At 35.5% G+C, this 22,823-nt stretch overlaps 1 protein-coding gene and 1 long non-coding RNA gene across 5 annotated transcripts in view; one reads left to right on the forward strand and one right to left on the reverse strand.

Moving 5' to 3' along the window:
- LOC123313567 overlaps positions 1-22,823 on the forward strand; it is a 220,191-nt gene that overhangs the window by 76,363 nt on the left and 121,005 nt on the right. The window contains exons 4-5 of one of the 4 annotated variants that reach the window (XR_006537753.1): positions 13,370-13,653; positions 13,744-13,980. The exons of 1 other annotated variant lie outside the window; for it this stretch is intronic. Coding sequence is in view for 2 of the 3 variants with exons in the window: in XM_044898509.1 (XP_044754444.1) it covers positions 18,510-18,516 (7 nt within the window). In the remaining variant the exon portion in view is untranslated. Of the gene's footprint in view, positions 1-13,369; positions 13,981-18,509; positions 18,928-22,823 lie in introns of those variants that run through there. 2 more of the 4 variants (XM_044898509.1, XM_044898510.1) reach the window with 2 other exon arrangements.
- On the reverse strand, positions 21,060-22,676 carry LOC123313585. The gene is made up of 2 exons (XR_006537758.1): positions 22,640-22,676; positions 21,060-21,183 (listed from the first exon to the last, which is right to left on the reverse strand). It is a non-coding gene; the product is annotated as an uncharacterized LOC123313585 (long non-coding RNA).

The following is a 22,823-nucleotide window of genomic DNA, read 5'->3' on the forward strand; positions in this document are numbered from 1 at the left end:
TGCTCCGACAGGAAGTGCGGACGGAGCAGGAATCCAACCTACAGCAGGGAGCCGAGGAGCGACCCGAACCCGACCAACACCACGAGCCCGAAAACCTGGAAAGGGCTCCAACAGAGCTTAATCCTTTTGATATCTGAGATATCTGGGATAAGTGAATTTTCCTCTGGAGAGGAGTGTAAAAGCCGCAAGGCTAAAGTCATAATAAATCCACTTTATTTACCCAACAGGAATACTCCCAATTATAGGGTAACATATATAGGTACATTTACAAGAAATCAAAACGAGATAAATTATTCAAAAAATAATATCAGTTCTCAAAAATAACCAACAATTATTACTAACTAAACATGCTAATCCTGAGTGTATCCACACTTTTACACATGCGAAATACCGGTGCACGAACCAACAAGTTTGTACGAGGTGTTGGCAGACGAAAAACATTTGCAGACCTGGAGGCCAGCCTTGGAACGGCAATACACATTTTAGACAATAAATACGATGAGTCGATGTCACCCACCAGTAGCCTCTGGGCGAACCTAGCACATTGGTATCTATGTCTTTCGGCCAACGACGATATTCGCAAATCCCTCATTACGGAGGAAAGATTAGCTCCACGTTCAGGATATATACCTGTTTGCCGAAATAGGACATACTTAAAAAACCTTCTATGGATTCGATTGAGCTGACTCAAGTGACATTCATACATGGGAAACCAAATGATACTTCCATATTCCAGCCTACTGACAACCAGTGTGAAGTAAAGACTTCTCAACACTTCCAGATCGTTGAATTCCTTAGAGCACCTGAATACAAATCCCAGCATTTTATAAGCGGAGGCACAAAGTTCCTCAATATGGGGTATGAAGCTCATTTTAGCGTCAAACAAAATGCCGAGATCGCGCATTTGATCCACACGGACGAGGAAATGGTCACCAATGCAGTAATTGCCAACTAAGGGATTCATCCCTCTCGTGAAAGAGATCTGAAAGCACTTATCCAAATTCAATGTTAGCCCATTCCTCAAACACCAATCCCATACCAAATGCAACCTGGACTGAAGGAGCCTTAAATCATTCACACTACGAATCCTCAAGAACAGCTTCAAATCATCAGCATACGCCAAGGCCATGTCCCCCAGGGAATTCAATAGGTCGTTTATGAATACTAAAAATAATAATGGACCAAGATTAGACCCTTGAGGAACTCCAGCTCCTAAAACATATTCAAAAGAAACAAAACCATTATAAAACACATAATTGATTCTATCATTCAAGTACGAACTAATTAACTTCAAGTAGGCAGGGCAAAAACCGAATGAAGAAAGTTTATTCAACAGGATGGTATGATTAACAGAATCGAAAGCTCTTGAAAAATCGGTATAAATCACATCAACCTGGCCACCATCATCCAAAGACTCGACAACAAACTGTGTTAGAGTAGCCAAATTGGTGATTGTCGACCTGCCCCTCACAAAACCATGCTGACTTGCAGACAAATGGGGGCGAATACCGTAATATAAACTTCTATACAGTACTTCCTCATAGACTTTTGCGAAATTGGAGAGTATAGATATGGGTCTATAGTTTTTGATTTCAGACTTATCACCCCTCTTGAAGACAGGGACAACACGTGCTCTTTTCCACAAACTCGGAAAATTAGAGGTTTTCAAACTCTTCGCTATGATGAGGTGAATAGGTTTAGCAAGAGCAGCGCTGCACCTTCTAACAAAAAAAGCAGGGAGTTGGTCATCACCGGTTGTGTTCTTATCAGGAAACGTTTCCATAATAGATTGAACCTCTTCTGCATTGATCCCGGGCAAGACAAAGGGGGAGGACCGAACGAATTCAGGCAGACCATCACCAGATGATGCGACATTCATTCCTTCAACATTAGAAAAGTGTACTGCAAATGAATCAACTATGGCTTTGGGATCTCTGTAATTGCAATTTTCATCCTGCATCATCCCAGGAATTCTAGTAACGCCTCTCTTCCGATTTATAAATCGCCAAAATGATGACGGGTCCGACCTGATCTCACCCTGTACCCCAGCCAAATAGTCTTCGTAGTCAGAAGAAACCTGAGACTTCACCAATGCCCTCAAACGCTTGAAATCTTCATAGTATCTACTGTTTCCAGTCAGACGCCACTTGGAACGATAAAAATTCTTCAAATGAATGTTTCGTTTAGTACTTGCATTGAACCACACCGGATATCTCCTTATCGAACCAGCCCTCCTAACAGGAACATGTTCCCCAATAATAGAAAAAAGTTTGTCATAAAAATGATCCAAGGCAGAATTAACATCAGTGAATGTATCCAAAATGCTCCAATCATAGGAAGAAAGAGACAGATTCAACTCAGAAAAATTGGCTCTTCTGAAGTCAAAAGATGATGTTCTGGAAACCCCCGGAAAATCCAATTGACGCGAATATGAGGATTGTCTCAGATCAATGCTCAAAGCAGGGTGATAGGGGTCCTCAGAAACAAAAGGAACCTCACAGTGAGACACTGTCACATCAAGAGCACCACCGACCAGCACCAGATCCAACAGTCGTTCATCTTGGTTCAGCTCAGTATTAAGTTGCTCCATCCCTATCAGATCACAGAAGTTTCTAAGCAGCGTAGACTTAGAACAAGAAGAAGCACCAACAAAACCTGGAACATTGAAATCTCCAACCACGAGAACAGTCTCATCCAGAAGTATAATCTCTAGAGCAGACGTAAAGGTTTCGAGCAGTGACAGCGATATGTCAGGAGGTAAATACACAATACAAACTATAAACCTAATGGGTGCAGTGCACCGACATAAAATAATATCAACCAAAGGAACAAGATTTTTTATGTATTCAACATCTATGATTTCATATTTTATATCATCAGAAAATGCCACAAGCACACCTCCTCCTCGAGATCTGTGAACTACATCAAACTGTCTATCGGAGCGCACAACACTATATCCAGGCGGCACAAGCTCTCCATCAAAAAAGATTTAGTTAGAAATAGATTTTTTAAATTAGAAAAATGATGCCAACGTGAAAATTTTTTTAAGAATATTCGGGAATACATAGATCGGGGTTTTTGGGTTGAATCAGAGTTTCCATCAGAATATATTATGACTCACCATGGGGTACCCAAAATATCCTCGGAAGGAACGAAGGTGGGGGTATTCTATAACCCTGCGGAGAAAGACGTTAATGGGGTTACCTTAAACGACTGTATTCTGCCCCTAAACTTCAACAGGATATATCGCATATTTTAAATAGATTTAGGTTACCTCTTATTGCTTTAACGTGCGACATTCGACAAATGTTTCCTAGTATTATTCTTCATGAGGATGAATATTTTCACATATTTTGGCGTTTTCACCCAACCGAGCCTTTAAAGGAGTATCAGCATACTCTGGTAATTTTTGGTGCGAAGAGCTCAGCATTCTTGGCTATCCGTACTATAAAACGATTAATTCAGGATAAAGGACATAACTTCCCTTTGGCGACAAAGGCCTTATCTTCGCAAGCGATTGTTGATGATATTATGACCGGATCGAACACTGAAACTGAAATATATGAATTGAAAAATCAGCTTATTTCTTTGCTTCGTAAGGGAGGATTTGAACAAGGAAAATGGGTCTGTTCGAATTCAGATGTTATATCGAATGATCCCAATGAAAGTTTTCAATTACCTATTGGCCGTGCTCCTTGTTCAGTTAAGGTTTTAGGGATATATTGGGATATAAAAATGGATACCCTTTTTTACCGAAATCAGGATTTCAATAAACCACCTTCTAAACGAGGTATATTGTCGCGTATCGCGAGAACGTATGATATTAACGGGTATTTGAGCCCCTTCACCTTTTGCATGAAAACGCTAGTTACATATTAGAATCCTCCTATCTTCATATAAAAGACCCATGGTTCATCTTGGGATATCATATTACACTGATACCAGGAATTATCCCATGAGTAGGGGAATAGTAGGTTACATGTAATATTAATTACGATAGTTTAGGCATTATTGTATTGAATGTCGAGACTTTAACATTGTCCACTTCAACAATAGTCAATAAAGCTTTTTAAAAATCAAAGTTATTAATTCAGAAACATAAGTGGCGCAGTCGGTAGGATACCCAAAACATTTTTTTTTGACAAACATCGCAAAGAAAATTGTGTTCGTTTCAACGATTAGTTGGGTATTCTGAAATTTTCATCGAATCTTGGCCCCAAAATCGACCAAGTTCAACCCAGTGGTACAACACCAGCGAGCAGAAGTCAACATCGCGGAAGCTCATAGTTAGGACAACCAATCATCAGCATTCAGGAGGAGAAATTATAGTTAGGTACGGAGTTTCTAGAACGAAACTGCCTGCTATAATCGCTGTATCCCCTGAAGCAGAAGAAAAAGAAGAAAGAAGAAATTTTTATGAAGTCAATAGCGTAAGTTTCACATCCTTTTTCCACAATCCAATCACTTTATAGTTTTATGCTCATTTTAATTTTTTTCTCTCATCTTTTGCATACTTGATTTTTTCTCGTGATTCTATTGTGATATAGTTGATATTTATATGAACAATATTAGGGATCGTAGTCCTTTAAGAAGAGAAAACAGAGAACAAATAATGGCAGTTCCTCAAATTCAAAAACATCACATTGATTGCATTCCAGAATATGACGGAAATCCAGCAACTTTGGCTATTTTTATTCAATCCAGCGAGTATTTGATTAATAATTTTTCCGATCAAAATAACATTGCTAACCCACAAAATGAATTTCTGCTTCGAGCCATCATTGGCAAGTTAACCGGAAGAGCACTTAATTTAGTAGGTAGTAGAGGAAATCTGAGAAACTGGTTATCAATTAAGAACTTACTGTTGCAATTTTTCTCAGATCAGCGAGATGAAAATTGTTTAGTTGGAGATTTGATGCATTTAAGACAGGGAAAATTCGAAAATCCGGTCAACTTTGGTCACAGATGTCAAGATCTTTTAAGTTTACTTCTCAACAAAATTCAATTAACGGAAGTAGATCCGAATATTATCGAATTGAAGAAAACTTTGTTCGAAAATCAGGCACTTAATGCTTTTCTTAGGGGTCTTCATTCTAATTTGCCTATAAGATTGAGAAATCCACAAACCTTAGAACAGGCTATTTCATTCACAATTGAAGAACAGAATTTTGCGTATACTAGGCGGAATTTAACAAACACTTATTCTATAAGTCCTCAATTAAAACCTTCTTTTCCGATTAAACAAAATATTGCACGCCCCCTGTATCAGAATTTAAGTCCTATTCCTCAAACACCATTACCACAAGTTCGCCAAAATTTAAGTAATTCAAGTCAAAATAATCCAAGGAGCATTCAGTTTAGAAATGTGACACCAAACCGTTCACAACCGGTCCCTATGGACACATCGTCAGCAAATACAAGACGCACGGAAAGACCGCAAAGTCGAATTCAACCCAATCGGATAAATCAAAGAAATTTCATTTCTGAAGAACTCTTTCAGCATGATATCGATGAAAGTATTAATCAGTATGATGCAAACGATTCATACTACGATGATTATTCTAACATGTCCAATTACGGTTCAAGCGATCAGTATGAAGTTACGCCGCAGTTCTGTAACGATAATCAATACTCTGATTTACCTGATGAAAATTTTCAGTCTCTATCAACCCACCAGGATCAAACCTAATCAACATTACAAATATTAATAATTCTGCCCTACCCTTCATAAAAATCCCAAATGTCGGTTTGAAATTTATGATTGATACTGGAAGCTCAAAAACCCTAATCAGCCCCCGAACTGTTGAAAAATTCTATCAAAAATTCATCAGATATTCTCCCTTCAAAATAAAAACAGCTCACAAAATTACATATCATGAATACATTGCGCATATACCACTCCCAAAAATTTTCAAAACTAAAGAATACTTCGATTTCCACATTTTTGAGTTTAATGAAGAGTATGACGGATTAATTGGAATGGATCTACTGACCCATTTAGGTGCTAATATCGATCTTAAAAAAAATGTGCTTTACACAAAAAATGGACCTATTCCTTTATATTTCAAAAATAACTCTTACTCATACGCCCTACCACCTAGATCTCAAAAAGTTATAAAAGTACCCATAAATTCAATCGAAGTCAATCAAGGTATTGTAGAGTATGTGAAATTGAAGGAAGGTATCGAAATTCCACAATGTTTAATTAAAATAGAAAATAACGAAGCTTACCTGACAATAACGAATAGTAATGAGACGGAAGAACAAATTACGATAAATCCACTCGAAATCATCGAAATTAATGAATCCGATATTACACCGATCACAACAGCCCAAAATAACGCAAAAACTGATAATCTCTTGAAAGAAAACATGAAAAATCTTCGCTTAGAACACCTGAATAAAGAAGAAAAAGAAGCCATTCGAAAATTATGCTTTGAATATAGGGACGTTTTTCACTGCAAAAAGTTACCCTTAAGTTTCACGAATGTAGTCAAACATGAAATAAGAACTTCGGACGAAACACCAATTTTCCAAAAAGCATATAGAATGCCAGAAACACAAAAGAGAGAAGTTGCAAGGCAGGTTGAAGAACTTTTGAAAAACGACATTATTCAACCATCCAGTAGTCCATGGAGCAGCCCAGTCATCGTAGTTCCGAAAAAAATTGACGCATCTGGAGAACAGAAATATCGGTTATGTGTAGACTATAGATTACTTAATAAAAAGAGCATTGACGATCAATATCCACTCCCAAATATAACGGAAGTATTGGACAAGCTAGGAAATTGCAAATATTTTTCCACACTCGACCTAGCATCAGGTTACCATCAAATCGAAATGCATCCTAGAGAGGACAACATTTTACGAGGCATTATGAATGAAGCGTGTGTAGTTTATTTGGATGATATAGTTATATTTTCAACATCACTTCAAGAACATCTAGAAAAACTACGTAAGGTTTTCGATCGCCTAAGAGCAGCAAACTTAAAAATCCAAATGGACAAATCCGAGTTTTTAAAAAAAGAGGTTCAATTCTTGGGACACATTATAACATCTTACGATACCCAATTCCCAAAACACCAACAGAACTAAAAGGATTTCTCGGACTCACAGGATATTACCGTAAGTTCATAAAAGACTACGCAAAGATAACAAAACCGATGACTGTTTGTCTAAAAAAGGGAAAAAAATCACTCACTAGGAAGATTTCATACAATCATTCAACAAATGTAAAGAAATATTAACTAATCCCCCCGTTTTGCAATATCCTGATTTCAGTAAAAATTTCATAGTCACTACAGATGCATCAAACGTCGCCATTGGAGCTATTTTATCGCAAGGACCCATTGGTTCTGATAGACCAATATGCTACGCATCGAGAACTCTTAATCAATCTGAAGAACGCTACAGCACCATCGAAAAAGAACTTTTAGCAGTAGTTTGGGCAGTGAAGTACTTTAGGCCATACCTATATGGAAGGAAATTTACAATTTGTACTGATCATCGACCTCTAATTTGGTTAGACAAACTCAAGGAACCAAATTCAAAATTACAAAGATGGAAAATTCGACTAGAAGAGTATGACTACCAACTCGCATACAAAAAAGGATCTATAAACAAGAATGCTGACGCATTATCAAGAATACAATTGGATACTACAGACACTGAATCTCTAATAAATAACGTAGACGAAGACGAAATCGAAAGGCTATTGGAAGACGCTTCATCAGTCGAGATGTCAGAATCAGAATTGGATGAAATCCTAAAAAACCTAGATACGGTGGAAGAGGGACATAAAGAAAATTCAGAAAGTAATGAAGACACAATGCACTCTACAAATACGGACACGGAAAACTCATCACCGATAAAAATATCAAACGACATCATTGACTCGAAACCAAATCAATATTTTATTCAGGAAGTGTATAATAACCCGAAAGCCGTGAGAAAAGAATCCATGGGAAACATAAAAAAATTTTACGTGCAAATCAGCACTTCGAACAACGAAGACGAGATCATTAAATTCTTAAAAGAATACACTGCAGATAAGAAGAGATATTATTTCCACTTCGAATCCGAGAACATGTTTGAAACATTTAGCAACGTTGTAAACAAGCTATTCAACAGAAACGGACCAGAGATAATATACTGCACTGAAAGGAGAGAAGTAATCCAAGATGACGAACTTATCAACCAAGCGATTAAATTCCAACACGAGGGAAAAACAAATCATAGAGGTGTAAACGAGACCCTGAGACAACTTCAGCGAAAATATTATTTTCCATCCATGAAAGAATACGTTTCGAACTATATAGCGAACTGCGAAATTTGCAAAAAAAATAAATACGAGAGAAACCCTCCAAAAATCGATATGATGTTCAGATACCCCATTCAGGCCTTTTGAAAAAATACATCTAGATATTTATACCTTGGAAGGTACGAAATTTCTAACTATTGTTCACGAAATTAGGTCAAGCTATAGAACTGAAATCCAAAAATGCTGTAGATATATTTCATGCCCTATTAAATTACTTTTCTTTTTACGGAACACCGCAACTTATAAGCTCAGATCAAGGAATGGAATTTTTCGGACATATTATAAAAGAACTTCTAGAAACACATAAAATAAACACTCATTTCACAACAGCACATCATCCAGATTCTGACGGAATAATTGAGAGATTTCATTCAACAATAGCAGAACACTGCAGAATTCTAAGGTCACAATCCAAAGACGCCATAGGAATCATTATGAAATATGCTATAATAGGTTATAACAACTCGATTCATTCCACAACCAAACTAACCCCAATCGAACTCACATTCGGCCATACAAAACTGAAAGACCCCCTAGATATCTTGTATGATAAACAAATGTATAGTGACTATTTACAAAAACATAAGGAAAAACTAGCTTTAGTTTATAATAAAGTCAACGAAAATATAATTACTCATAAAAATAGGATTGTCAAAAAAATTAACGAAAATACAAAAAACCCTTTCAAAGTTGGTCAAACAGTCTACGAGAAAAGCTATAAATATGCACGAAACAAAAGCGGACCTAAATTCAGCGGACCATTTACCATTACAAAAATATTACCAGGTAATAAAGCGCTCATTCAAAAAATTGAAGGTAACAAATCGAAACAAAACATTGGTCGGACAGTTCATTTGAAAAATCTAAGACAACCTATTGTTACAGGCTCATCACCCTCGCAACAATCTGCGGGTCCATCATCATAGAATGTACGGAAGTAAAGATAACCCAAATAACAGATAATCCCGGCATGTTACCCCTGAAAAAGGGATCATCTCAAAATATTGTAAACTATTGGACACTTATTCAAATCTTCGATTTATCCAACATTACGGTGGAATTCAATAAATTAATATCTAGCTATCAAAATATGAACACATCATTTCACAGTTCAACACACGGCAAAAGCTATTTACACGAAATCTCTAATCACAAATACAATATCTTAGATTATAAAATCAGTGAAACTCGTAAGAAACTCAGGCAATTAATAACAATCCCGAAAATTAGAGGAAGGAGAGGTTTGATAAATGGATTAGGTTCAGTATGGAAATCAATAACAGGAAATCTAGATCAAAGTGACGCTGACAAATATGATGAAGCAATTCAAAATTTGAAAGACTCACAGCAGAACTTGAATGAAGTGGCAAATTCTCAAATCAGTTTAACAGAAACTTCAATAAATATCTTCAATAATTCTATGAGCAAGTTGCAACATAATCAAGCACTCTTGGAGAATAAAATCAGCCAAATAAATTTCTGGATGAACTCATCAGCCATGGATTCATGGGATGATTTCAATTTTATTATTCTAAACTCAGTTTTCACACACATTACTTTAGCAATAGAAATCATAAACCAAATATTGAGCGATATAGAAATAGCTATTTCTTTTGCCCAAACAGGAACTCTTCATTCATCTATAATCTCACATGAATAATTGAAAAAAGAACTATTCAATATTCAAACAAAATTCATAATAATCAATTACTCTTCGCCATTGAAGACGAAAACATCATTCAGTATTATGTTTGTATTGAAGTCAAAGGATTCATAAGTAAAAATCAAGTAAGATTCATTCTTGAAATTCCTCTTACGGAAATTAATAATTACAATTATTTTTGAGCTATTTCCATTGCCAATTCTGAAAAAAACTCTTATCAAATTATCATCCCCCACACAAAATTCCTTTCCTTATGTGAAACAAAATACGCTCTATTCAACCGACCATGCAAAGAAGTTTTTCCCGCCAATTTCCTATGCGAGGAAAATACAAAACCCATATCATCAAGCAACCCCTGTGAAGTCGAACTACTGAGTGTCAGCAAAAACTACACGAGCTGCAGCCCAAAAGTTACCAATCTAAGGGGATCAAATGTCCATCAACTGGCCGTTGATTTGGATGGTCATCACAACTGAGGAGAAGATTGCCAGAGTGAAGTGCGCAGACAGTGCCGAAAAAATAGTGTTGTGCGGAACATACATTATTTTCGTTCCTCACGGCTGTGAAGTGAATGTGGACAAAAAAATTCTAAAAAACTGGAAGCATAGCCCCTCTAGAATGAACATTGTCCACTTACCGAACATAAAAATTCAAGAAATATCTGAATCAAAGACTCTTGAAAGAAGTGATCAAGTTCCTTTAGAATAGGACGATATCGAACTTGATAACATAAGAAATATTGGACTACAAATAGAACATTCAAAGAAACAAATTCTTTCAATGAAAAGTCCAATCATCCACTATGATAATTTGAGTCTTTACACATTGATAATATATGTAATCATAGTTTTTATAATTTTATGGTCTATAGTTAGTAAGTTTAATATAAGAAAAGAGGAAACCCCTTACACTAGGAAAAATAAAAATAATCCATTGGAGGATATTGAGCTCAAAAATTAGAATTTTCAAAATCCCCAATTTTCTCACTTAAGCGCGGAGGAGTTACATATTAGAATCCTCCTATCTTCATATAAAAGACCCATGGTTCATCTTGGGATATCATATTACACTGATACCAGGAATTATCCCATGAGTAGGGGAATAGTAGGTTACATGTAATATTAATTACGATAGTTTAGGCATTATTGTATTGAATGTCGAGACTTTAACATTCTCCACTTCAACAATAGTCAATAAAGCTTTTTTAAAATCAAAGTTATTAATTCAGAAACATAAGTGGCGCAGTCGGTAGGATACCCAAAACATTTTTTTTTTGACAAACATCGCAAAGAAAATTGTGTTCGTTTCAACGATTAGTGGTTGGCAAAGATAGATTGGGATGATCCGTTGCCGGAAAATATACAGAAAAAATTCGTAATTCTGAAATTAATATTAATGCTTACTTTCGGACAATATTCCATACTGGTTATCATTTCAGGATTTTCAGAATTCAAAAGAATAGTAAAATATTGTCAGCTATGGTGATAGAATTCCATAAGGAAAAGAAATTAAGTACGCTAATTGATAATTTGCCCTCATATTCTGAAATATTGTCTCCGAATTTGTACATTTAAGTTATACGGAATTCTGAAAAGATCCTGTCTATTCTTTGTTCCGAATCGAGGAGGAAATAAATGAAGTCTGAATGAAGGGAAAGAAAAACATTTTCCATATTCATTTCAAAATAGAATAATTGTCTCAATATCTAGTTCGATCAATTTGTTCCATAGTACCAAGTTAGGTTAAAATTCAAGATTTAAGTTACATCCGCCAACGTTGAACAGGGCGCGCCAAATATACTGCATGTCTGGAAGTTAGGACATTTACGAACGTCTATTATGATCAAAGCTTGACGCCGCGACAGCCGGCGAGAGACCCGTGGTCTCTCTTCTTCCGATGCCGAACTCATTTCAGTTAGAATATGAACGAATAATTAGGCAGGATTAAGAATTCTTTCTTCCCAAGTTGTTCTATCTAACCATCAATGGATCGGAATTCAACAATTTCATACATTCGTACAGAAAATAAAGTAATTTTGTGGCATAATTCCTGTGATATATATGATTAAGTGAATGTTCTATTTGATCATTACTTAATTCAATTCATGTTACACTTTGTTGACTCTTGAAATATCTCTAGAGTTATCCCTTCGAGTCAGACCTTTTGGAATATTTTTTCATATGTCGAGACGAACAACATAATGTACATGAGATTGTACCATGCGGTACCCAATTTTGCGACAGCCAGCATTATTGTTTATAACACCTCACACGATTGTAGTAGGTCCCTTCATGATGTGTTTCCAGAATATGTTATTCATTGTTACCATTTCAGGACCCTGAAGAAGGCAGAATTATCTGCCGAAAGCTTGGTGTAATGACAATAAAAAGGTTTTGAATACCATTTTATACTTTGACCAAACAAACCCGATAAATCTCTTACACTGTACTATAACCTGGTCGATACTTTCTTATAAACATAATGTACGGATCCGTGGTCGTTACTAAATGTGTGCCTTTAACTTGGGCAAATCTTATTTGATTGAAAATTGAACCGAATTATTACTTTATATGGTTTTATGTTAATAATTTAAAACGATACAGACTATAGAATGGGTAATTTGTATAAATTGATGATTAAAAGAATAACGAATAACGTTCCTTCAAACTCTATGGAGAATTGGAAATTTCGTGAAAATCGTATCATGGAAAACTTATTCCAAAAGAATAAATAGGGCTTTAATGGCCTAAAAAAATAAAAAATTTCAAACTTTGTAGCTATTTTCATGCCTCATCAAAAACTTGGCTATGCAATTCTTAGAAGGCGTAGAAGCGCCACATAAAATATTTCAAAAATACATAAGCATCAATTCATCCTAAATATGTGAACATCTAGCTTTATACGAATATGAATATTCGTTGAAAAAGCAACCTTTCTTTCAGGAAATGGTTCATGCCGTCAAAGAACGTAAATGTTCTGAAATAAATAAAATTCCTACTTTCAAGTCGGAACTAGGCGAAAAATATTTTCGAAATATTATGTGGCCCTCTTCTGAGCCTTCGTAGAATTCATATTACCTACTTATGATATCTGCTGTAGAGTTAAACGAAAACTTATTGTTTCGAAGAAATAGAAGCGGTGTTTTCCGATCGAACACAGATTTTATAACAAAAAATCTTATTTCCAACAAGTTTTCAGAAAAGTGCTTAGTGCTTAGTGCTCGCAAAATCGAATTACTTCCACCAAAACGTTACTACTCTAGAGAAGTACAACATTTTAAGATCTTATAAGTGTGCTTCCTTGAATAATAGTTCAGAAGGATAAGAACGCTCTTACCCTAATATTACTTTCATAATTGTTTTCTGAACTATTTGCGATCTTTTCAGATGACTTTCTGATGCCGCGCCCCAACCCACAATGCTGTATATTAGACGCGACTCTACTAAACCGAAATAAAAATCCTTCAACTGTGGCAAATCCGAAACGAATGGAGCGAATAGTTTTTGAACCTGATGTTATGTGATGGTCCCATCTGAAATGACAATCTATAATTATGCAAAGGTACTTGATTTTATGTACCTACTTGCTTTATTGTTATAGGAGTCTCGGGATCATTGATGGTAATTGCATCATAATCAGGAAGATGATTAACGTAGCTCGCTATGGGAAGGTAGAAAGTCTTTTTGAAATTTATTGTTAGTAGCTTATGTTTGAACCAGTCAGAAATAATATTCAAATCTAATTCAACTTTTTGTTTTAGATCTACCCAACTATTTGCCCTGTAAAAAATGACAGTGTCATCTGCATTTAGCCCTAGTACCTCATTAATATACATTACAAACAAAATTGGTCCAAGAGTGGTTCCTTGGGGCACCCCATAGCTAACTATCCTAAATGAACTTGTAATCTCATCAATCGTAACACATTATTTCCTTTGATCTAAATATGAAGAGAAAAGTGCTAGTGTGGTACCCCGTATGCCAACATCCTCCAAGGCCTCCAACAGCTGGGTATGATCCACAGTATCGAAGGCCTTGGCAGGATCAAGAAAAATGGCCACGGGAGGGTCCCCATCATCGAGTACCTCGTACATTTTTGAGACTATATCAACTATCGCGTCATTCATCGATTAAATAAACTATTATTCATTTTCAAAAAGTCATCCAATCTGGATTTCATTTATTTCTCGAATATTTTAGTTATATTAGTGATACGAGAGGTCGTATGAGAGTTCGTGAGAAAATGTGTATCCCTTCATTACAGATTTCTTCAACTCCTCGCTACATATTCCATAATTTTATTTATGATATAACACAGAGGCATCGCAATCTCTGATGATGATTTTCAGAGAAATTCAGACAAATTTTGTCATTACCTGGACATTTATGATTTATTAGTTCATGTATAATGTCGGCAATTTCTTCGCGATCTGTAGGCTTTAGTTAGATAAATAGAGCCACATTTAGCACGTTTCATACCAGGCAGTCCAGCCTCGGGAGGCCTAATATGCTTGGATAAATTTGGTCCGACATTGGAGAAATAATCATCACCTCATCATGCACCACAATACCATTTTCCAAAGTAACTTCTTCAATTTCTCTACTTTTAGCCTTCGAATTCGTTATTTTGTTAACAGCCTGACACAGATTCTTAGAATTATTTTTGTTTCGTGTAATCATTTTAGTTTTTTTATGTTCAAGGAATTCTTATTTCAGTGCTGAGTTATGTTTGTTTCTTTAATATGACTTGTATAGTTTGTCCCTGGTGTAAGATTACGAGGTAGTCTCTACAATGTAATGATACTCCTTGTTTAGGCAATGTTTAACATATATGTGTTTGTATATAATGTACTAATGTATACTATAAGCCAATTCGCGTATGTCGTACGTATATTACGCGTCGTGGTACATCCCGCTTGCCTGGCAGAAATGCAGCTGCCCTCCTGTTGACCTTGGGCGATCTTCGCGACAGCAATATAAGTGGGAGGGAAATATACAAGGTGTTTTCTTTCACCATGGAAATATACTACATTCCTCCCCTACGACAAAAAGGACTCAGTCAGTGTAGCGAGCAGGAGGTTTTCTGCGTCGCATTGGGTTTTTTCTTGGGCCTGGGTCTTCATCAGCTCTGTCTTCATTAACTCTATCTTCATCAACTCCATCTTCATTTACATGATGGAAAGGTTGCAGTTCAGGACTCAGTTGTTCCTCCATATTTTGTTCCCGGTCTGAAACAGTCGGCTCGTAAATTGCTGGCTTCATCAGACTCTCTGAAAATGCTCGTTCATCTCCAACCGGCACGTTCTGTTCTGATATATCTGATATCTTCCTTCTCATTTGGTCACAGTGTTTTCGTCGTTGGATGCCGTTTATATCTACGATGTATGACAAAGGGCCAGTTTGTTTACTATTTACCCTGGTAAAGACCCCTTCTTCAAAGGATTATTTATTCATACTCTTTCCCCTTCAGCAAAAAACTCTGATGAAGTGGTAGTTCTATCACGATTCGCTTTTTGAATTCATTTCTCTCTCTCTCTCTATATTTTTCATAATATCTGATTTCAATAGATGAAAACGAGATCTGAGGTGATGTGCAAAATTGACTGGGCGTTCTATTGGTTGATCTCTGTGATTGATCCATGGTTTGGTTACTTGCGCACATTCTTTTTTTAAATATAAATAGCGTTAGATTTAGGATAATATGGAGTTACTTTAACATGGGTTATTCCATTTCCATCGCAGAAATCTTCGAATATCCTGGAGGTAAGTTGGGGGCCATTATCTGAGACAAGTAGCTTTGGCAAACCTAAACGAGAAAAAATTTCTCGTAGAGCTCGTTTTAGAGGAAGTAATATTTTTCATGGGAATTATCTCCAGCCAGTGAGTATATGCGTCGATAAGTATTATCCACATTTTCCCTTCAAAAGGCCCTGCAATGTCTAAATGAAGACGAGACCAAGGTTCAGCTGAAATTCCCCACAGATGTAGTGGAGCATTATGAATATTTTGCCTTGATTGCTGGCAAAACTGATATTTTTGTAAGATGAAGTCAAGGAGTTTGTATCTCAGCATGTATATTTATTTTTCTGGTAGAACGTTTTCGGCTACAATAGGGTAACCATCTTCAGTACCACTGAAACACATAAACATTAAAGGTCCCAAGAACGTCTGGGTCAGTCTATAACCTACATGTCAAACTAACAATAAAGAGTATCTAAATCATCACAAATTGACGTTAAGGATGGTAACATTTTCGGTTTTGCCATCAGCACAATAATTCGTAATTCATGTGGACCTAACCTTACAAAATCATGAAATGAAACAACCGGAACATCGAAACAGGTGAAACAACACTAATCAGTCAACAACACAGAAACACGTAAAACAGGTAGAGCAGGAAGTCGCTTGATATTTTTGTGTTTCTTCAGCTATGCAGGAATTTATATTTGGCCAGTAAACATGCAACCTTGCTAAGGATTGCATTGCTGTAATTCTCGGATGTTCGTCATGAAGCATGGCCAAATGCAGTGTACGGTAGAAGGAACACAGATGTGGCCCTTCCATAATAATAAGTCTTCTTCGAAAGATAGTTCATCTTGTTTCTCGTAATAGGGGAGCAGATTTTGATCACGATGTGTTTTGCTTGGCCAGGATATTCGAATTACTTGGGATAAGATTTTATCTTTTGAGGTCTCTGTTTTTAATGAGCTTTTACGAATGGGCACATTCTTTACTCTCAAGTGCAGAAGTCTGCAGTGCTTTCCTAGAGCTGTTTCCTCAGTGAGGTCATTTATAGGAAGCCTCGATAATGAGTCGGCGGGACAATTTTCTTTTCTCGGGGTAAACACAACACCATTTAAGGTCATGGCCCATCGTAACAGCCTGTTGCTTGAAATTTTTTTAGTTTGGGCGGTTTTCCCAAAATATATGCTGAAGTGGTTTATGATCTGTGGTGAGGGTGAATCTCCTGCCATATACATACTGGTATGTATGCTTCTTTATCAATAGTAGAGTAGCTGGTTTCTACGTTATTGAATGATCTTGAAGAAAATGCAATAGGTTTCAGTGTGCCACCTGGTAGCTTGTAGAATAACAGCCACCGCGCCAACGTCACTTGCAACGCTTGATACCACTAACATTTTATTTAGATCATAATGAATCGGCGTCTTGCTTGAAGTTGGAGAGTTTTTAAGATTATTTATGATCTCAGTATTTTTCTCGGTCCATTGCCATGAAACGTCCTTTTTTAAGAATCGGTATAGTGCGGGAATGGATTAGCAGGGGTTTTTCCTGCACGCAAATATTATAGAGTAAATTAAATTATATCATGGTTGAGTTCGGCTTAGCGACTTTTTGACTCTGAGCACGTCAAGTGTATTTCAATCACGTTCGACTTCGATCTCTAAGTATTCCCTTTTCTGTTCGGGTCGAGACGGAGCATGTTCTCCGATCACGCTCGCACTTCTCCGATTTTGCTGATAGAGAACGATGGGGATCTGTCAAGTGTGAAGGTATAACTGCCGTCAGTGACAAAAACCAACGAATACCTCTTTGAAAAACTGCCCCTGCCGCCGTAATGGAAAACAGAATGATTTTTTCGGACTGTGCAACTGAATATGAATCAAAAATCTCGAAGTTATTGATATTAGAATGATGCCCTATTTGAGAAAATTTGAAGCTGTTTTTCAGTTTTCAGAAGTTTTTTTTGCGGATTCATTAAAGCAATGTAGAATTCAATCTGATATTGAAGACAAAAGTTGGTACCATTTCAGTCTTTCCTCTTCCTCATAATCCAAAAAGATTTCAACACCAAATCTTATAATAGCATGGTTCAAATTCATTTTGTACTTTCAAATATCAGATAAACTTTTAAACAAACAAAAATCAAATAGTAAAAATAATAGCATATAAATAAATGACTAGGTTATTACTATTTATTTATTGGTAGTGGTTTAGTTTTTGAAAGGATCAGTTGTAAAAGTTTGACGTTAATTGAATTTGTTGATAAATTACTTTAAATCTCGCATTGAAACTGTTCTCAATGTACGTTCAGGGGTCATCACATTGGCGACGAGGATTTCGAACCGTGGCGAGGTAAGATGAATACCCTAAATAGTGGTTTTGAAAAAAAATTAAATTAATTATATGTGGTATCTAAATATAGGTACCGGGAGCTTATAAAGCCAAAACAAAAAGGGCAGAGATCGGCTCAACATCGATCGAAACCCAGAAATAAGGGAACATAAAGGGCAGAGAACCTAATATAACGAAAGGCTTTGTACCAAGGGTATTTCTCGGCTCAACACCGATCGAAACCCACAAATAAGGGAACACATAGGGCTGACAACCTTGATAACAATTGGCTCATAGGAAAAAGTCCAACGAGCTCTGAAAAAAGTTGTCACGGTATGAACAAATATAACATATTTTGTATTAAAACAAAACGTTTATGTGATATATTTATGCATATCTGTATGTGTTCATTACATGTGGTAACTCATCCTGAAACAATTTTAATTTCAAACAGGTCATAATGGGTGACAGGCGAATGAGGCCATTCTTATGTGAGAATATCGATAAGGCCTTAATAAGAACAGAATGGGAAAAATGACTGCTTTCCTACAGCTGTACTTGGCGGCGGAGGAAATAGTGGACCCTTGTAAGAAAAGGAATAAACATCTGCACTTAGGTGGTGTACAATCACAAGAGGTAGCTTACAATATTCCTGGTGCCGTAATCACGTCCCCAAATGAAGATAATGACATTTTTCAACAATTAGTTGATAAGTTGTCAGAATATTTTTCTCCTAAACAGAATGGGGACATTCGTATTTGTGTTGATATGAGGCGGGCGAATGAGGCAATTCAGAGAGAGAACTATCCCCTACCTACATTCGACTCATTCATGACGAAATTAAGAAATGCTCAATATTTTTCTCGGTTGGATTTGTCTAACGCTTATCACCAACTAGAGTTGGATGAAGAAATTCGACCTTCAACAACATTCATTACCCATAAGGGTAATAGTAATAGTAATAGTATTTATTGATTCCAGATAATTACAAAGTTTGTAAAAATGGAACATGTCAAAGCCAAATATACAATATCATTGATTTTTACAAAATTCTTTGAACTCACAAATATCATATGGTTCACAATTCAAGATTAAAGTGTACAAAGATTTTCTGAATTTGGAAGGGCATGAAAGTTTTCTAATCTGAGAGGGCAATATATTGAATAAAGATATTGACATACATTCAACGCTTTTACCTCTTAATGAGGTCTTGTGGGATGGAACTGAATATGGAAACATTCTTCTGGTAGCATTCTGGTTTCTATGTAACTCAAAATAGCGGCTATGATTGCGGAAGAAAATCAGTAATCTATATATGTAAAGTCCATATATGGTAAGAATATTATTACTTTTGAATAAACCCCTACAAGATTCTCTAAAGCCCAGATTGAGCATAGTTCTTAAAGCTCTCTTTTGAACTATTAATAAATTACCTACATGGGAAGAGTTACCCCAAAAAATAATCCCATAGGACATAATTGACTGGAAATTAGAGTAATATATAATCTTCATTAGGTCAAAATCAATCTGATCCCTTAACCTAAAGAGCATATAACAAATGGAGTTGAGCCTACATCTAAGTTGTTCAGTATGAGGTCCCCACTTCAAGTGTCTATCTAAAACAAGTCCCAAAAATACAACACTATGTTTGACCACAACATTGCTATTAGCAATATTCACTGATGAAGGATAGTTCAGTTTGGATTTTTCAGTGTAGAAGAAAATACACTGTGTCTTGTCAATATTTAAGATAAGATTGTGATCTTGAAACCAATCACCCACAGACTTCAAAACATTGTTCGAGTCCACAACAGCTGACACTATATCCGAAGATTTTAGCAAATAGTTGGTGTCATCAGCAAACATCCCCATAGAATACTGAGCTGAGACTTTTTCCTTAGGTAACTTGTTGATGTAGATGATAAAAAGAATAGGTCCCGGAATACTTCCCTGAGGAACACCCATCTTATTCTCTCTTATGTCTGACTTGACTAATTCACCATCAACCTCCATAACAACTATCTGTTTGCGAGATGTAAGGTAGCTATCTATTAACTTTAATTGATTGTCTCTTATTCCACAGTCATCAAGGATCTCCAGCAGTCTTCCATGCTCCACACAATCGAAGGCCTTTGTTAAATCTAAGAATAGTCCCATAGGCACCTCACCACCCACATAGCATGGTATATTTGTCAAATATTTATGAAATATTTGTACGCAAGGTTTTGAATATTTAATAAATCTTTCGTTGAAATATTCATGAAATAAAGTTATGTCCGACTTTTTCTCACATTGAAATATTTTATGGAATATTTCATATAGATTTTTGAAATATTTTCTACAACATTATGTGAAATCTCTTCTAAAGATCAAAGTAATATTACATGGAATATTTACGCAAGATTTCTTCTAATTGAAGAAAATGTTTCCTGAAATCTTCAGAAGAGGTTTTCGAAATCTTCCAACGAGGGGTTCTGAAATGTTACGAAATATATTTCTGCGATGTTTGTGTAAAGTTGCTGGAATCTTTCTAGAAATATTTTTGTAAGATTTATATGCAATAATAGGAAATATTTTCATAAAAATTTAGGAAATGTTTTGAATTATATCAAGCGTTATCTGCATTTCTGCAATAATATGCAAGAAAATATCTTGCAAATTCTTTGAACAACATTTCGCCAGGGTAGCTGAGTAACTTCATAAAATACATGTTCCCGAAAAATTGAGCAATACTTTGAACACATATCTTCAAAGTAATACCAAATTTTTGAGGATTTGTATTTTATGAAGTCCCTTGCTAAATATTGTTCAAAGATCTCGCAAGATATTTTTTTGAGGAACATTATATTTATATATATATATATATATATATATATATATATATATATATATATATATATATATATATATATATATATATATATATATATATATATATATATATATATATAAGGTTTTCCTGAAATAGTATAGCAAGGTTATATTTGTATTGAATAGATCAAAATCAGTTAAAAGAATTTATTCATTTTCCATTAACTACATTAAAATATGTATCAATGAAACCTTTATCTTCGTCATCAGGATCTGCAGATAATTGAAACGGAAATTGTCGTTGGCTACTGGCATTCCTGGAATAAATATATTTTTATGATTTTTCAGAAACAGAAAGTTTCATATTTTGTCAATTTAGGGTCATGAAAGTTCTTCTATGAAGAATTGGGGTAGTTATCGCAAAATTGGAGGAAAAATAATTAATATGTACTTTTCAGAAAATTAACTCAGCAGCAGTAAATACGGGGTCTTTATTAAAGATTGTTACATAGCATTTGGCTTCGAATGATGCTCCTTACTAGAGGGTTCTGAACTGAATAACATCAGTTTCAAAATTGATTCCAACTGATGTAAAAATTATTTATAAAGCACCTGTCAGTACTAGATGATACTACATTGGTGGTATGGAATATTTATAGTACTGAAAAGATACACTTTACTGAAATATATTTTCGTCAACTTGTCAAATTCCTGATCGGTGTGATTTTTGCTATTAGAACAAATAGATGGTAACAGAAGATTATATAGTGCAAAGTCTCTAACTCTGAACAAATTCAGTATATCGAAGGTGGTTTTTTTGTAAATATGCCCGGACAGAGCGATCGGAGGTTTAAGTTGCGCACAATTGTGATTTTTTTATGTCTACTCTTAAGTTACACATACGCACCCAAATATCAAGTTTTTATTTAATATTCTTTTGTTCGATCTTTCAACAAACGTTGTGACCCACAGAACGACAAACTAATGAATATCCTCGTTAATCTTCGCTGCTACTCTCATTAATCAGTTTTATTCAACTTTTTATTTGACAGAAAATGATTATCAAGAACCTCGTGACATTCAATTTTTGAAATAACCGAGTTATTCCTTCGAGTTGAATCAGATTCCCTCGTTTTCTAATTGATCGATGTTTTTTGAATATCTTTTCAACGACAAGAAATAAGACTTTGATATTTGGTACATACTTAAGTGTGACTTGATAAAACATTCAGAAATGGACTTAAAAAATCGAGAGGATAACCACTATGTGAAAAATGTACATTGATTTCGGAAATCAAGATGATTTCGACGATGATTTCGGGATTTCGAATGATGATTTCGGGATTTCGGATGATGATTTCGGTCTTCAAAAGTACATCGATTTCGGAAGTGGTTACCCCCTCGGAAAAAATCAAAAAAATTTCGATAATGTATCAAATTACAGTATCATATTCCTTCACTTAAGAAAGCGCCATTTAGAAATACTATTATAATTCAACCTGTGCTAGTATATTTACAACAAAAAAACTGCCCTTTTTCACAGAATTTGTTTGAAGTTAGACTCTCACACTCTATAAAGTCATTATTTACAAAACAATAAAAGTCCTAAAAAAATTCACATCACGAGAACAATTTTAGTGCAGATTCTATTTTGAAAGCAACTCGCACAGCAAGTAGTCGAGTAGTGAAAAGAAACACAAAATTCATTCTATTCTGAGGGTGAACTGAAGAAAAGCAAAAAATCTCAGGATATGAAAAAATTATAAAACTCACTTTTTATTCCGTCCACCATCTGAAGTCATCCAACCATATCCGTACGGGTAACACTGAATTGTTTCGGCATCTGTCGCTTCTTCATATTTTGTCCTTACACCAAAAGCTACTGCAAAACATGCAAAGTATGAAGTATATACCAACTTCAATCAAATGATATAATTTGCATAAATAGGTAAACAAA

The sequence above is a fragment of the Coccinella septempunctata genome, chromosome 5 (assembly GCF_907165205.1).
Source record: "Coccinella septempunctata chromosome 5, icCocSept1.1, whole genome shotgun sequence".
NCBI classification, from domain to species: Eukaryota; Metazoa; Arthropoda; class Insecta; order Coleoptera; family Coccinellidae; genus Coccinella; species Coccinella septempunctata.